General features: G+C 38.2%; 1 protein-coding gene across 2 annotated transcripts in view; it reads right to left on the bottom strand.

The window, feature by feature from the left end:
• ACTN2 (actinin alpha 2) overlaps window positions 1-15,530 on the bottom strand; it is a 70,220-nt gene that overhangs the window by 23,603 nt on the left and 31,087 nt on the right. Inside the window, exons 4-10 of one of the 2 annotated variants that reach the window (XM_075495973.1) lie at window positions 13,763-13,849; window positions 12,598-12,685; window positions 10,447-10,525; window positions 6,885-6,966; window positions 4,651-4,736; window positions 1,869-1,961; window positions 615-845 (exon numbers count right to left, since the gene is read on the bottom strand). In XM_075495973.1, coding sequence (XP_075352088.1) covers window positions 615-845; window positions 1,869-1,961; window positions 4,651-4,736; window positions 6,885-6,966; window positions 10,447-10,525; window positions 12,598-12,685; window positions 13,763-13,849 — 746 coding nt within the window. Of the gene's footprint in view, window positions 1-614; window positions 846-1,868; window positions 1,962-3,442; window positions 3,529-4,650; window positions 4,737-6,884; window positions 6,967-10,446; window positions 10,526-12,597; window positions 12,686-13,762; window positions 13,850-15,530 lie in introns of both variants that reach the window. The other variant, XM_075495972.1, reaches the window with a different exon arrangement.

Raw genomic sequence — 15,530 nt, 5'->3', positions numbered from 1 at the left:
AGGGCCCTTATTTGCTGCGTATGGGGAGTGGACAATGGCCCTTTTCAGATAGTGCAATCGTCTGTTTATCAAATCTGAGCAACCAAAACACACTGACAGAACAGAGTACAGAAACAGGTTTGCTATATTCCACAGGAAATGTTTTCACCCACAGTCAACTCACAATACTTATCAGCAGATAAGAATTCTTGGTACTGACTATTCTTACCTTCACAGACATAAGAAAAAACAAAATTTAATTTTAAAAAGTAGAAAATCAGAAACATATATTGAGCGATGTCTGTTTCTGTAAGTCTGATGACCAAAATGTCAGTGAAACCACTATGAGTTTTGCTTAAATAAACAATATTTGGCCTCACTGATAGAGAAGTATTGATAACACTCCCAGAGGAAGCCCTGTATCGTATCGCGTCTCAAGACAATTTGCTCTTGGGGAAAGCATTCGAAGAGGTGGGAACATGCTTAAGAGAAAGCAAGTGGTTTGATATCGATAAAGTGCAACAAACTGAAGTTTCTCAGGATGACTTAAAATGGGATTTCAATCCTTCATGTTGAAATTTTTGTGAGAACATTGACAAAAAGGAGAACGGAACATTGATGCCTCCTTTACTTACTGAAACCATTTTTCCCTCTGATGGCATGAAAGCTGGCCGATTGCTGATTCTCAGTTTTGTCTGCAGGGTGTTGAAATTGATCTCCAGTTGACATTTCTCTTGGACTTTGGGAGGTTTGTGTTTGCGGCGGTAGTCCCGGAAATCCTCTAATTTCTTCTGCATAGCCTGCATTGTTTTTTCTGGGGTCCTGTTTTCCAGCCAAGGAATTGTCCGGCGAATCCATTCTAAAAGCTTTCAAACCAACACAAACAACTGAAATAAAGGCAATGGAAAAGCAACCAAAAATTATCATATTGAATGCATAAATCCTAATCAAGTTTGCTCCGTTTTAATATTATTGACTTCATTTGGTATCAGTACCATAATGGTAAGTAAGCACAAGATTTTCAAAGCTGAACAATACTTTTTTAACTATTTTGCCCAGATATGCTAGGTATTTCTAGAAATACCCTGATTTTCAGAAAGATGAACACACATGTAAGGTGTCTCTAGCTAATTACTCAAGACCTGAGTTACCCAAAATCACTTGCCACTTTCAAAAGTATTGGTCTTGATGTCTCAAGTAGTCATAGTTATGAGATCAGGACAGACACCAGCCAAGTAACTCAGGTCATATAAAAATCTTCACTCAGAAGTCCATTAGTACCAACGTAGCACTACTGTCTTTGTGTCTATGATCTCAGTATGTTTTTGCAGGTTATGCTTTAAAGACAAGGGAGCTCTCACTTGTGCACTACACATCTGTAGTCCTGGCTCCACAAATTTGCCATTTACCAAGAAAGCACAGGAGGAGCACAGTGTGCCCCCTTCTTCATTTACTTGCTGCCTATGTTCACAGGTGCATTGTGAACACCCTAATAGACGCTGTCCAGGTGTGCTTTGCAGTACACAAAGCCAATGGGCTTGCTTAGAGTAACAGGATCCTGTATGTTGCACATGTGGTCAAGGACGGCTGTATTTGGAGATTACAGAGAGCAAACTTGGTCTTGGGGCAGACCGATGACAGTCCTCAAAACACCCTTTTTGGCACGTTAATGAGACTGAGCGACTTGCTGGAGGTCACACAGGAAGTCTGTGGCAAAGGAGTCACCTGAACCTTGACATTTTGGTCAACGGAGCTTTGTACCCTACCACTGTGAGATTTACCCTCATGGTGTCTTCACTTTGCTGTCTTGCAGAAAGTGCATGAATCTTTCAGCTTTCAGTATTTTATGAACATAATTATCACCACATTAAAGATACAGCTGTCTTTACCTCACTTGCTAGTCTCTCATACTCTTCCATCAACCTCTCATTTTCCTGATTCACAGCAAGCACCTTACAGATCCGGTTAGCTGCAGTCTCAGCCTGTAAAACACAGCAAATAAACAGGACATATTCATAAACACATTCTGAGAAAGGTACAGGCTTGGAGAAAGAGAGAGAACGTGGCTGCTGCAAATAAAAATCACATTGTTTTATAGTTGTTGATTTGTGCTCCTAGGTTACTTAGATATATATTTACTCTCCTTCTGTAGTCACAGATTCCAATGGCCTGAAAAAGGCACAGATCAGCACAGAAGTCACCTTGTTGTACAATGAAGAGTTATTATACAAGGGGGAATTTCACACTGCCATTATAGTTGTCTAATAAATCTTTTATTTTCAAAGAGGACTTAGGCCATTCTTAAAGTTATCCTATTAGGTTATTTTTTTTAAATCACACCAAGAAAGTATCCGATTTGTTAGCCACACTGGAAAGACACCGGATGTGATTCAGGAGTCCCAGACCACTCTATACCTGCACATCATATGTACATATACCCTTGACCTGCCCATATGGGCAGCTCAACCACTGACAGCAAATCTTTTCATGCCCCCTGCCAAATTTATTTGTGAAGGCACCGTGTAGCTCTGCCATATTTAAAATTTACATTTGTAGTTTGACATCACAGATCTATACTTTCACACAACTGTGAGTCTGGAGTATATCTAATCAAATATCTGTGTAGACTCCTGTGTTACAGAGTATTTGGAATCCCCCTTTTGCATGAATAGCAAACCCTTCATACCCAGAAGCAAGAGGGTGCAACAGCATAGCTGTGCTAAGGTGTAGGGGGCCTACCAGACAGGAAGGGAAATTAAATCCTGAGGATGAAGGAAAAATATCAACTACTTCAAGGGTTCTTTATTATTTTTTGTCACATAAGTTGGGTTATGTGCATTTGTAGGCTAGAAATGCATGAAGCAGAACAGTGGGAAATGCCATATTTGTAAGTCAGAATCCCATCCTGTATGACAGATCTGCTGCTGCTGTTCTTGCCTCTTATACTAGTACTTTGATCCACAAATAATTCAGTTGCCTCCAGTGGGAACCAGACACAAATACTGTGTTGGATGTCTTCTGTGCCTTTCTGCATCTTTAGGCATCTTTGAAAATCCAGCCCTAAATTACTACTCAGCATGAGTAAGTCTAGAATAGTCTCAATCTCCAAAAGTCAAACATTCTTTTACACAGCAAACACATATGTTGATGTAGCAACAAACAGCAACTCAATTTCACAGTATCTGCAAATACAATTTTTCTGAAATAGTCTTTATAATCACCAAATAAAGACCCAATATTAGAAACAGAAATGTCCATTGGAATTAAAGAAGTTCAACTTGCTACACAACATTTAACTAAAACAGGTTCAAGTGTTGGTTAAAAACAAGTATTAGTGCTCAAGTAATACTTGCAATTGTTAATTAAAACCACAAAGTACTAAATTATTCTTTTTAATAAACTAGTGGAAATGGGAAACAACCAATCAAAAACACAGCAACCTGAAGGGACAGTTGATTAATACCTGCTCTGCTCCAGCAAAAGCATGGTAGAAGCAGGACACATATGTCATGATAGCTCTCTCATCGGGTTTGGGAGTGTTCACAATATCTACAAGAGGGGGGGAGAAATTAAAACAAAACAAAAAAAAAGACTCGAGGAGTAGAAAACAGGATGAATAAATAAAAGCATAACATAGTGTCATTCTGATTGTTTTCTTTTCCATAGCTCTGTACTCTAGAAACTCTACAAAGCTGTAATAAGTTTAGTGTTAGATTGACGGGTGCCGACAGAATAAAACGTACACTAGAAATTCAACATAAGCTCTTACAAAGAGGTGGAATTTTTTTTAATAAGCTTGATTCTGCAGTATTGTCACAGGGGGAGTGACCTTAATTTTACCAGGACTATCTGCTTAAGAACTGGCACGTGTATGTCTGGTGACTTAGAATTACTAAGACACAGGAAAGACAGACTACATTTTGATCTGAGGAGATGTGCTCTGGAAGTTGCATGTGGATTAGTTATAATCTTAGCATTATCGTATCTTTTCTTTATATTACTAATACCTGAAGTATGTCCCACTCGGAACTGTCTTGCTTTTAAAAATTTTCCTTCTTTTCATTAGGACATGATTCCAGAGGTCTTCTGAGATGTCTGTGTATGTTTCTGTGTCTATTTTGCATAGTAGCAACGTTTTATGCTGCCGTTTGTACTTACCGTTAAGCATTTAACATTTTAAAAACAATCCTGAAAGCATAAGAGAAGGGTTTATTCTCTGAGCATCTGTTATGATGATTTTGACATCTGTAGCAGGAATAATATCCAGCAGGAAGAAAAAAGATGGCATTCTGCTATGAAATTGTTTTTTCACAATGAGCTTATTTTCATCTTGCATTTTTAAAGGTGCTTCAAATGAATGCACACAATTCGATTAAAGAGAATGATGTCCCCTATCCCATTCAGTAATCACCTGTCAAAAACCTACTGGATATTATTAGTAAATATACAGAAAGATGAGACAGGAAGGTTTGTTTCTATGGAACAAATGGATAGACTACTGGCTCTACCGAGACAGTGGCTCACAGAGAAAAATCAGGCAACAGGAAATGAGCTCAGCTCTAAGATGCTGTCCTAGTAACTGCTGAGGAAAAGATCAGAAGAGGAAAAATTGCTGAAAGAAACAAGACAGAAGGTGAAGGATGAGATCTGATCCATCTTCTACAATCTCACCTTCTGCGCACCAGCAAATGCATGGTAGTAACAGGAAACATAAGTCATAATGGTTCTTTCATCAGGTCTGGCAGTGTTTACTACATCTGTGTAGAGAGAAGAGGGTTAACTGCTCAGAAATTCTCACAAGGTACTTCCATCAGATTATGCTGATGATGCCCACCTCAGTGCTGTAAGGATTCAAGATAAATACACAATTATTCAGGTTGTATCTGTTTACTGATATCAGTGCAAAGCTACCTGAGCTTTAGGAATCAGTAAATGGAAAAGATATAACTCTCCCTGAAATGGCAAAACATCTGAAGGCTGAGACTGTACAGAAGGGTATTGCTACCTTCTGGTTTGTGGAAACTTCCAAGCAGATGGCATGGCTGGCAGATCTACTGGGTTCAGCTTCACTGTCACTCCAAAGCAACTTCATTCAAATCACTAGGATTATTCCAGAGTTAAACACAGCCACTGACAGCCACAAAATAGGAGTGAGTACAGTGTATATTAGGTCCCCGTGACTGACAGGGTATTGACATACATTGGAAACCTGTAGAACTCCTGCAGTCCAGAAATACATTTTGTACTAAGAAAAGCTTGGAGAGTAACAGTTTTGCAATCCCTGCACCAGTCTGTCTTTTTAGCTAATAGCATAAATCACAGAAGAGTTTGGTTTGGCTGGCTGATAGCTTTGTCCCTATTATGGCAGGAAAGAGTAAAAGTATAGAGAGGGAGCAATCAAGGTGTGGGTACATTGGTAAAAATGGACCTTTCCAACACTTAACAAAGGCAGAAAATGGTGGGTTTACACCAGTTACGGCTGAGTGATGAATGATGCTAGTGCAAGGATTCCTGCCAATGTAAGGAGCGGGAAGATACTGGTGTGAAAAGACCAAGGAATTAGGTGACAATTTCTAATATTAACAGTGAGATTTCTAAGTTCAGGACCAATGTGTTTACTGATTTTGCATCTACTTCACATAGTTGTGAACAAAACTTTGCAAAGTTTCCACTGAGAACACAGTGGTAGTAAAGAGAGTAAAAAGTGATGGTGAATACTTAGAGGGTGTTAGAAGAAGCATGATTTCATTTCCCCCTCCCCTGCCAAGAAAGAGAATAGTAAAATAAGGGCTAGAACGTGCAGAAAATCTGGTGAGGAAAGAAAAAGGTTTCTTACTATGTATGTGAAGAGAAAAAATGAGGAAAGGAGAATGATCGTGGGAGGTGTTCAATCGTAAGGAGTTAGCACTTCTGTTTATTCCTTGCACAGTATTTCAGAGTAAAATAATTAAGTGGTGCTTGAAAGGGGAATTGCAATTCAAAAAATGAAAACAATTAGTTTTGAAGCATGAAGGTGAAACCAAGAAACCTCTTCAATGAAGAGGTTACAACCTGGATTTTCCAAATCATCCTGTATTGGCCTAACTTTCCTACCAAAGACTTCAAGGGGAGCAGACACAGGGAGTTTGAGTGCTTTGGATAATTCCCATGTTATCACTGCTCTACTGACAAGCCACCAGAGCAGAGTCTGCATACTTGGAAAAGAATGCTTTGAACTAGTGTAGGCAAATTCCAGTATTTTGGCACCATTTTTTGCTTGGCATACAAAAGTTTGGTTATCTTGAAGAAATTCAGGAAACTTTAATAAATATTTCCTTGTTACTTGTCAACAAACTCTAAAGATTATAGGAGAAACCAAACATTAAACTATTTGTTAAAACTATCACTGCAAAAGGTTTACAATTAAAATAAACCCCAAAAATGCTTCCCTCAACCTAGCTCCCTTTCATAGGAGGCATGTTGTTAGTATATTTTGAAAATTCTGTACTTCTATTTCTATTTCTGGCCCCTTCACTTAAACATTTTAAAAAGTGAATATGCTTTAAGCTGCTAACAGTTGTATTTCCCTTTATTAGACTCAGATTTTCATTTCTTAAAGGCAAGGATTATCTTTTGATCCTGCGTTTTACCTCATTTATCACAGTGGGGCCATGTGCTGAGGTTAGGGCCCAAGGTACTATAATAAATACAAACAGTAACAAACAATAAGGAATGAAGCAAAAAGTGAGTGAAATTATCCAATACATGGGGAACAAGAAGGAAAACATTGTTTGAAAAAAACAGCAGGTCACTCCATTATGATTCACATGGAAGGAATGTTGAAAATTTGCTAGATACAAAACAAAAGAAGTTCTACTGTCTCCTGCTTGTGAGTAACACAAGCTTCAGTAAGATATAACTCTCACCTTCTGCATCCAACATCTTAGGGATATCCAAATGCTTTTCAGCAATTTCCATGGCAAGGTTGATATTTCCTATGGGGTCATCCTGCATTAAAGAAGAAAATACAACTAGTCAAAGATAGAAGTTTTTCCTTGAAGCAAGACTGCAGGAGGTACACTGAAACGTACTCTGTTTTTCCAAACTGTAAACTGGAATCACAACTATTGTTCTTCAAAAAGCAGACTATAGGTATATGAACTTTTGGACTATCTACTGCTGTACTTTCAAAAGAAAACAGTAATAAGCTGTTATGTACGACTAGGACTCTGCTGCAAATATATTCTGGAGGGGAACATAGATAATGTATGCAGTCTACGCTCATAATTCTGAACTAATTCTGAATGAAGCACAGCAGTAATACATACAGTCAAGGCCACTGGGCCAGTAGGCTATACTACACCGTTCATCACAAAGTTAGTCCTGCATGTTTTTATACCTACTATACGTTATATTACAGTGATACGAATTCTACTCAGTTCTCTGTTGGTCAGGTGCATGCATGAGAAGCAGCAAGCACAGACAGAAGAACAGTTCTCCAGAAGGAGCAAAGCTTCCCAGTTTTGGCTTGGACAGACAAATCTGTAATGCCTCTATAAATTGAATTTTAGAGCTGTGGAAATTCAAGAACTTCCTCTGGTTTTGAGCTTTTGATTTTGGTTTTTGAAGGAAAGAGAAAGGAAGCAGTGAGCACAGTTCAGATAAACAGCAGACATTTCATGTCTTACACTACAGAGCGCTACTGCTGACAACGGAAGAGCGTGTCAGATTAGGGCTGCTCTTAAGGCAGCCTGCCTGTATTAGCTTGGAGAGAAAACACCCTATGTGAAATGGCAGTTCATGCCATTAATGCTATTATTATTTTCACGTATTCACAAACTGCTAAATGATCATAGCCACTCCGAACAATGCCGATGTCTACAGGGAGAGGTTGGGAAAACAGGACACAGAAGAGCAAAGTTAGAGATGCTGGAGGGCACTGAAGCAATGTTAACAGGTTTTCTGTCAGGAATTGCCAGGGCTTCTATTTGAATACAAACACATTCTGTAAAGGGATCTAGTCTCAAGCATGCTTCTTTTGTTACTTTGAAATTAACTTAGTAAGATTATTTACTATGGAATCACAGCAATTTAAGTTTCACAGAAGTCTGTTCCTCATGCACATACATATGCCAGGTATCATAAGTAGTAATGGCCGTGTCATGTCTTTCTGTAAACATATACTAGATAGCCTTTGCTTTAAAAGCTGCATGTTCAATAAAATGTGTTATGAAGAAGAGTTTACATTCTGAAACCTAACAATTTGGGATAATAGAATACAAAGTCTCTAATCATAAGTTCTCATTCTATCATCATTTAGCAGTTCTGTGCATCATTAACATTAAGAGGAACTTAAAATGTGGAAAATATTTTAAAACCATGAACTTATTTTTGCTATTACACAGGACACCATGTGCAATACAACATTTACTAAATGTGTATACAAAAACTCTTACTGAAATTAAATGGGACAAATACACTAAATCTAAGTGAGACCTATTGACTAGGTTAAAACACTTTGCTTATGGATGAGTGATGAGCACCTCCTTTTTGCGCGCTTGGTACTAAGTCCATGAGTAAATAGTGTTCCACTGGTAAAGGATTTGCTTAAAATCACAGCAACTTCTGAATAATTGGAAGAGATCTCCATCAGCCATCCTTTTAAACAAAACTACAAGCCAAAGTAACTAAAAATCTCTGCTACAGCTAAAGAAATACCTCCTCTAACTTGTCATAGTCAAGAAGATCAGGCCTGTGTCTATGGATAAGGGCGTTGAAAGCAAGGCCATCTTTCCAGCTACAAGTTCACACAAAACACATTGGTGAGAAAAGGAAAGGACAGCATGCAGGAGATAAGAAACCAAGAAACAAGACACCAAGACAGCTGTTAATGTAACCAAAATGAGCAGTCAATCAAACACAGCCAGGTCAGAAAAGCAAGATCTATTTTAGGATTTTTCTGCATGTGCTTTACGTGCCATAGCTCGGCCTCAGTTTGAAACCTGACCTGTTCCTATTTTGGAAACCTCTAAGAGGGAAATAGTAATGCTGAAGCAGGTCTGCTTATGTTCTATTCCCTTTTCTCAGCACTTATATATAGGACGGTTATACTGTGAAGTTTTTTAGTACTGTATACCACTTTTCAAAGCACAAACTCAACCAAACTAACTTCTGTTTGTACCATGCTTAAGCACATGTACACAGAGACAGGTAGCTTAGTCATTCCATGAATCTGTTTATCGGTAGGAAAGGTTGTACATAGAATTAATCGGTAGGAAAGTTTGTACATAGAATTAGAGAACAAGCTGGTGTTGATGTCTAATATTTTGCCCTTTGGTTCAGAGCTGCAGTTGCCTTAACAACTGCCTAAATTAAAACCTTATGTGTTTAGGAATACGTTCATTTAATTTTCATCACTGCTCACCTTGGGGACCTCAGCATGAAATTAACATATATAAAGCAGACTAAGTTTTCAAATAATTTCATTTCATTCATTTATCTTTTCCCTCATCAAAGGCTTTCTGGTAACAATTGAGTCCACTAGTAAAATCAATTTGTAATTGAAGGGCATGGAATGGAAAATATAGTCTACTATTTACCAGTCTCTCTCATCAATGAAAAGTTGCACTCAACAAATTAAAACCATGAATAAGTTTTCTGTTTATTGGTGTTTACGTCAGACCTCAAGATGAATTCATTCCAGAGAGCAGAAAATGGTACGCATGCATTGAGAGGTAACATGAAACGACAACATTCCAGTTTCTCTGTAGGTTTTATTCTTCAGTAATGATACCCAGAAATTCTGACATTATTACTTGCTCCTAATTCCTCCCTCTCAAACCAAAGTGGCTGGTATCTTTTAGAAAACACGCATTTTGCCATGAGTGGCACACTGTAATAAAATAGTTTTGTAATCCCTCTAAGGTACTACTTAAGGAAGTTAGGATATCAGTTTTCTTTCCACTTGTCTGGAAGTATAGGTAGAAGTATAATCTAAGAATTGGTGATTATTTTCTATGTAAGACTAGTAACTTATTGCATACTCCTGATTACCAAGGGTAGTGTTTGTTCTAAGGAATCTTAGGATTAATCGTCATCTCATTGTTTACTGCTCTGCAATCTACAGTCATTTACACCAGATACAAAACAAGATGGACTGTACAATACTATAAGTGTTGAATGGAGAACTCCAATGTATTTGATTTAACGTCCATATTGGGCAGCGTAAAAGACTTCATCAACTGCCTAGCAGCTGAGGACCAGATTATTTGCAATTAACTGCTGAAGTCATTGTAATGGGAGGGAAAGAAGGACACAGGACAGTCATGGGGTCCTTTCCTCCATGTCACTGGGTTTTTGGAGGGAGCTTAAAAAGCCAGTCAGAATTAGTATGCACTCCTCAGCTTGTGTTTTAGAAAACATGCTAAGCAAACCAGAAGTGAGCCAAATCACTGCAGGACAGCATGCTGTACCACCCAGACTGATGACCTTATTTAGCTTGGAGTAGTCAATAAGATCAGGTCGGTGTCTGTGGATAAGTGCACATAATCCAAGGCCATCTTTCCAGCTTTACAACAAAAAATAGAATGGAAAAAAAAGTTAATAAAGTCATGGCATTTTACAGTTTGATCCTTGCTCAAGGCTTAAAATCAAGCAGGAACTCTCCTGTCAAATCCTGACACTTATGTTCTGTCAACTCTCATCCCTCTGAGCTTTTCTATTACTGTACTCTTTTTCCTGTAGTACATATCTTACTCTACAGTCCATACAGACTCCATAATACTTTCTAGGCAGTGTACATCATGTGCAACAGTCCCTGATTTCAATTGCTTAGTTTGTGCAGTGTTCCAGGATAGCTCAGAGTACACATGCATCAATGAAAGTGCATAATGTCCTATTACACTTACAGCACATTTGCGAAAAAATAAAAAGAGAGCAAACCTGCAATTACTTGAATTTGCTGAAGCAGTTGGCTTTTTCTGTGTCAGTTATTTCAGACAATTTTAATGGCACAACCATGTTGTGCTCATAGAAGTAAGAAGTCATAAATCAGCTTAGTTTATTTAAAACACTTCACACATATGACAGCTTCGATCTGAGCTCTTATACTTCAATGTGACTTCAGGCCCACTGCCTTTCAAGGCAAGAATAGACAATGAACGGAGCTACAAATAGCATCTATTTGGAAAGATTGTGAAAGGTTCCTTTCAGCCAGAAGCAATTATTCTGAAAGATACTTTATATAAACACTTTACACAATCACTGGGACTGTGGGTTTGAGGTCTTATCCTGTGCAGTAATTGTGTGATACTAAACATGTTAAGACTGTTGGAATCCCTGTCACTGAGATGTCTGGGTAGATCCTTCAAATAACAGAACCATCTCCAATAAAAATGTAATATAATTAAGCAGAATATACATACATAGTATAATATAAATTAATCCAGAAGGTAAAACTGAATCAAAATGAGCACCAAACTGGCAAAAAGCTTTTTTCCAAAACATATACACTAAAATGGTCTGGATGGCCCATTGTAAAGTAGTTCTGCAAGAGCCGATCAACCCAAACATTAACCAAGGTACCTCCATGCAAGATGTTTTCCCCATACCATGTATCAGACCAGCATATGTATATACACACTAAGATTCTGATACTGTAACTTGCAGTATACCCTGCATCCCTGTAAAGCTCTACTGAAATATACCTCTATATATTCAAGGAAAATAACACATAACAAATTTCAGATCTCTAACAAGTAATACAGGGACTGTAAATCAAACACGTTCTTTTTATCTGTGGATGAATGAACTGTATCTTCTCTATCACTACATGTGCTTTAGGTGCTGCACATTAAGAATTAATTCAAAACACCAAAACACTCTAATACAGGGCTCTTGTTGTAAGTACTGTAAGGGTTTCAGGGAAGGCAAGATCACATGGTAAAACAGTACAAATGGCAAGTCATGTAGTTTAATGAGGTGGGTCACCAGCAGAGCTACAGGAATTAGCCCAGTGAAATCCCAAAACCAAGCAGCCTGCATATGGCCTGGAACTCCCTTTCTAGCCCTTAATGAAAACAGAGAACCACAAGGCTGGAGCTTCACTAAATTTTCCAACTTAAGTAACGATCCTGATTCTGAAAACAAACATGTTTAAAGTGCTGCTGTTGTGTACTGAGTGCAATTTTGGTTCCTTATTTATAGTTATGTTACAAAATAATAAAGACTGATTCATCATAATGAGATATTTGCATGCTCAACACATTGGTATTTTTGCCAAGAACAGCCATTTCTACATACCTACAGTGGCTCTCATTTGAAAGCAGTCATTTGCCAAGTCACTATGCTGCAGTACTCAGATATTGCCATATACCAAGGACCTCTAATAACGTAATATGGTCATTCTGTATGTAGTAGGGATTTTTTTTCTTTTAAATAGTAACTATGGAAGCCATGGGAAATAATGCCAAAGGCTAACCAAAATAAGACTCTAAAGACAGAGCATGAGAATTTGAAAGAAGTCTAGATAACAGTGAAGAGTGAAATTCTCCTGTCAAATATATACCTACACAACTGTGGGAAAAATTTGACCTAAAATATTTCAAACTGCTTCTTCCCCTTGAAATAATGGAAGTTTACCTAAGATGGAAGTTCTGAATGTTCACATTTCTGTAAGGAGCAGTTTTTCTTTGACACCACAGCAGCAGCCCTTCTTTGGCAGAGGTCTCTGTAAAAGACACCAGGCAGTAAAAAAAGGAAAAATGTAAAAAGTGCTCAAGTAATTAATTTCTTGTCATCTTAAATGTGGTCAGTCATCTGAAACTGGTTGGCATAAGCCAACATATAATCCTAAAAGGTACTCATACAAATGGACTAATGGGGCTCCATTAGAATACAGAGGTCAGCTCAACTGGAACAACTCAGACTACAGTCTCAGCCTGCACAATAATTCTGCGATACTAGAAGTTTAAGAAATTGTATTGGTTGGACAGCAGAATGTACATTTGGAGAAAAACCCAATACAAATATAAGAGAACTAGACATAAAAGATTGTGTTGGTGCCTACATGAAATATGCCTGTAGTCTCAGTCCATTTGCTTATGGGGAGGTATAAGTGCTGAAGAAATACCTTCACTATCTGAACCCTATGGGCATCTGAATGCATAAGTAAAGGACAGAAAAGATCAAATAGACCATTAGGTCCACATTTAGTGTCCCACAAATTATGGGCAGGACAGCATGCAGAGCTTGAATTGACTCTACTTTTGTTGAAAATTGAGATTAGTTTCTAGAATTCTAGACTTTTCACAGCATAGACTTGATTTAAAGAGTATTGTAACTACAACACACTTTTTGGAGCCAGTTACCAAGTGAAAGTTAAGAAAAAAATCCTGAAGCAGTGGGGGGAAAAAAGGCAATAGAAAGAAGAGGCATATAATCAGGTAATATTTGCAAAGAATGTAAGAAACGGACAGGACTGAAAAAGTATGTTGGAAGTAGGACCACCCTACAGGGTACAGAATAGTTTCAGGCTGCTGAAGCTCAGAAACACAGGCATGTTTCTATTTCTATAACTGAGAGACATGCCCAGAACTTCTGCATTTAGAAAGCTGGCTCGAGGTCTGTGTCAGGATAAGGGGAGTAATTACTTTTTCCCTCCAGAAATCAATTTTGTCACCCGGTAGGGAATTTGCAGTATCATTTTCTGTGAAAAAATATTCATAAAAATTCATAAAAAACAATTCATATAAAAATGTCTTTAAACAAATTTCCTAATTATTTAACATAGTTGCATTACTATTACCTTCCACTGAAATATCCTGAATAGCAAAGCGAAGGATGATAGTCCAGATCATACCCAGCGTCATTTTCACATTGCCATCAACAATTTCTAAGGTGAAAAAAGAGATAGTAATAGTATTTAAAATGTTTTCAATTTTCTCTTATTTTAATCATGTATTTCTATAAATAATACATTGTATCTAATAAATTCATTATATTTCTACCATAATTTTTTATCTGCACAGAGTTCATCTGGGTTCATTTTTCAACAAACTAATGCTTGTCCTACTCTGGCAGTAGGACTGAAGATTACTGAGGTTAAGGTCACTTCAGCCCTTCCATGCTAAAAGGCTTCTCTCCAGGTGAATCTGCAAATCTTTACCTTTTAGGCTGACTTTCTTAGAGAGAGCCTGAGGGGAAATACTTATTTAAAGTTTGAACAATATCAGCCTTACTGTTTTCAAATACAAAGGAACTGAAAAATACATGTTTTACCCCAAATTTTAAGAAACTACAGGACTTTAACAGTATTATTTTTTAATAAAATGGTACTCAGAAATTCTCCTATACTATTTAAACCTTTTTGAGAATTTTACCTATAGTGCCAGCACAGACTAGATATGAAGAGCCAAGCTCAAGAGACACAGCACCTCCCAAGACTAAGCTACATAGCTTCCTGTCAAGCAGTTCAGAAACATGGCCACAAGGCTGTAATGTCTTACAGCTCTGATGCCTATGTACATTTATGTATCTTTAATATAAAATGGGATTTTTTACCTCTGGGGTTTCAATTTGTTTCAAGACTGCTTGAGTCTACCTACAGCACAGGGCACTAGGAAGGCGCTTTCTCCAACCCTTCTCACACATACATGGGAGTCCCTTCCACAAGCCAAGTCAGAATCCAGTGTTCCTACATTGTAATATGAACAGTAAAACCACTTAAATTTCTCAACACCAAAAAGTGTACTGCCAGACGACTTAAGTGTGGTGATAATGTTAAATCGATCTGAAAAGTATGGGGAGAGACTCAGAAGAACATAGTGAGACTATAAGGAGGGTCCAGCACTGGAAGGGGAGGAGGTGGGACAACGAGAGAGGGGAACCGCAGGCTGCCTTTCCAGTCACCTCACACCGAAAGTGCAGTGGAGCGGGGAAGGCACCAGCTGCTCCCCTACTTGAAAGTCACCTCCAGCCTTCCTCAAAAAGTGGAGCAGCTGTGGCTGCCGGGGGGCCCACTGGTGTTCTGGGGAAGGAACAGGAGGAACTTGCAGCAGGAGGAATTTCCTCAATTTAATATCAAATACCAATAGAGGTGCCAGCAGAAAATGCAGTCACTCTGCTACTTAGGAGTTGCCTGAATCCAGGGGCAACTTTTACAGAACAAAGCAGCTGCTAGCTCCAAGACTTGAGATACATGTTAAATTGCAGTAGTATGTGACACAAGCTGTCATTTGAACCTATGGAATTAACAAATGTGGTAGGAGCTTTGTCACCCATCACTAGTCTATTCTTACTTTGCTAGTGTGATAATTCAAGTTTATATATGAATGCCTATTTTTCTGCTTTCCCCTTTGGGTTCTACACTAATTTTCCAGAATTCTTACCTCACTTTGCCTGCCTTCCATGCATTATTACTATCTTTTTGGCCCTGAAAGACCTCAAGACTCTTCAAATCTCAAAACTAGATTCTTTCAGCCAAAAAAGACCAAATGGCAATTAGGGCATGTAGCTACTTCTCTCTTCTCCCCCCTCCTCGGTCAAGTATTTAACTGTATTTTGATCAGATGTCT

The sequence above is a fragment of the Mycteria americana genome, chromosome 3, assembly GCF_035582795.1.
Source record: "Mycteria americana isolate JAX WOST 10 ecotype Jacksonville Zoo and Gardens chromosome 3, USCA_MyAme_1.0, whole genome shotgun sequence".
Taxonomy (NCBI): domain Eukaryota; kingdom Metazoa; phylum Chordata; class Aves; order Ciconiiformes; family Ciconiidae; genus Mycteria; species Mycteria americana.
The sequence above is the reverse complement of the archived record's forward strand: the minus strand, read 5'-3'. Positions and strand labels throughout refer to the sequence as shown.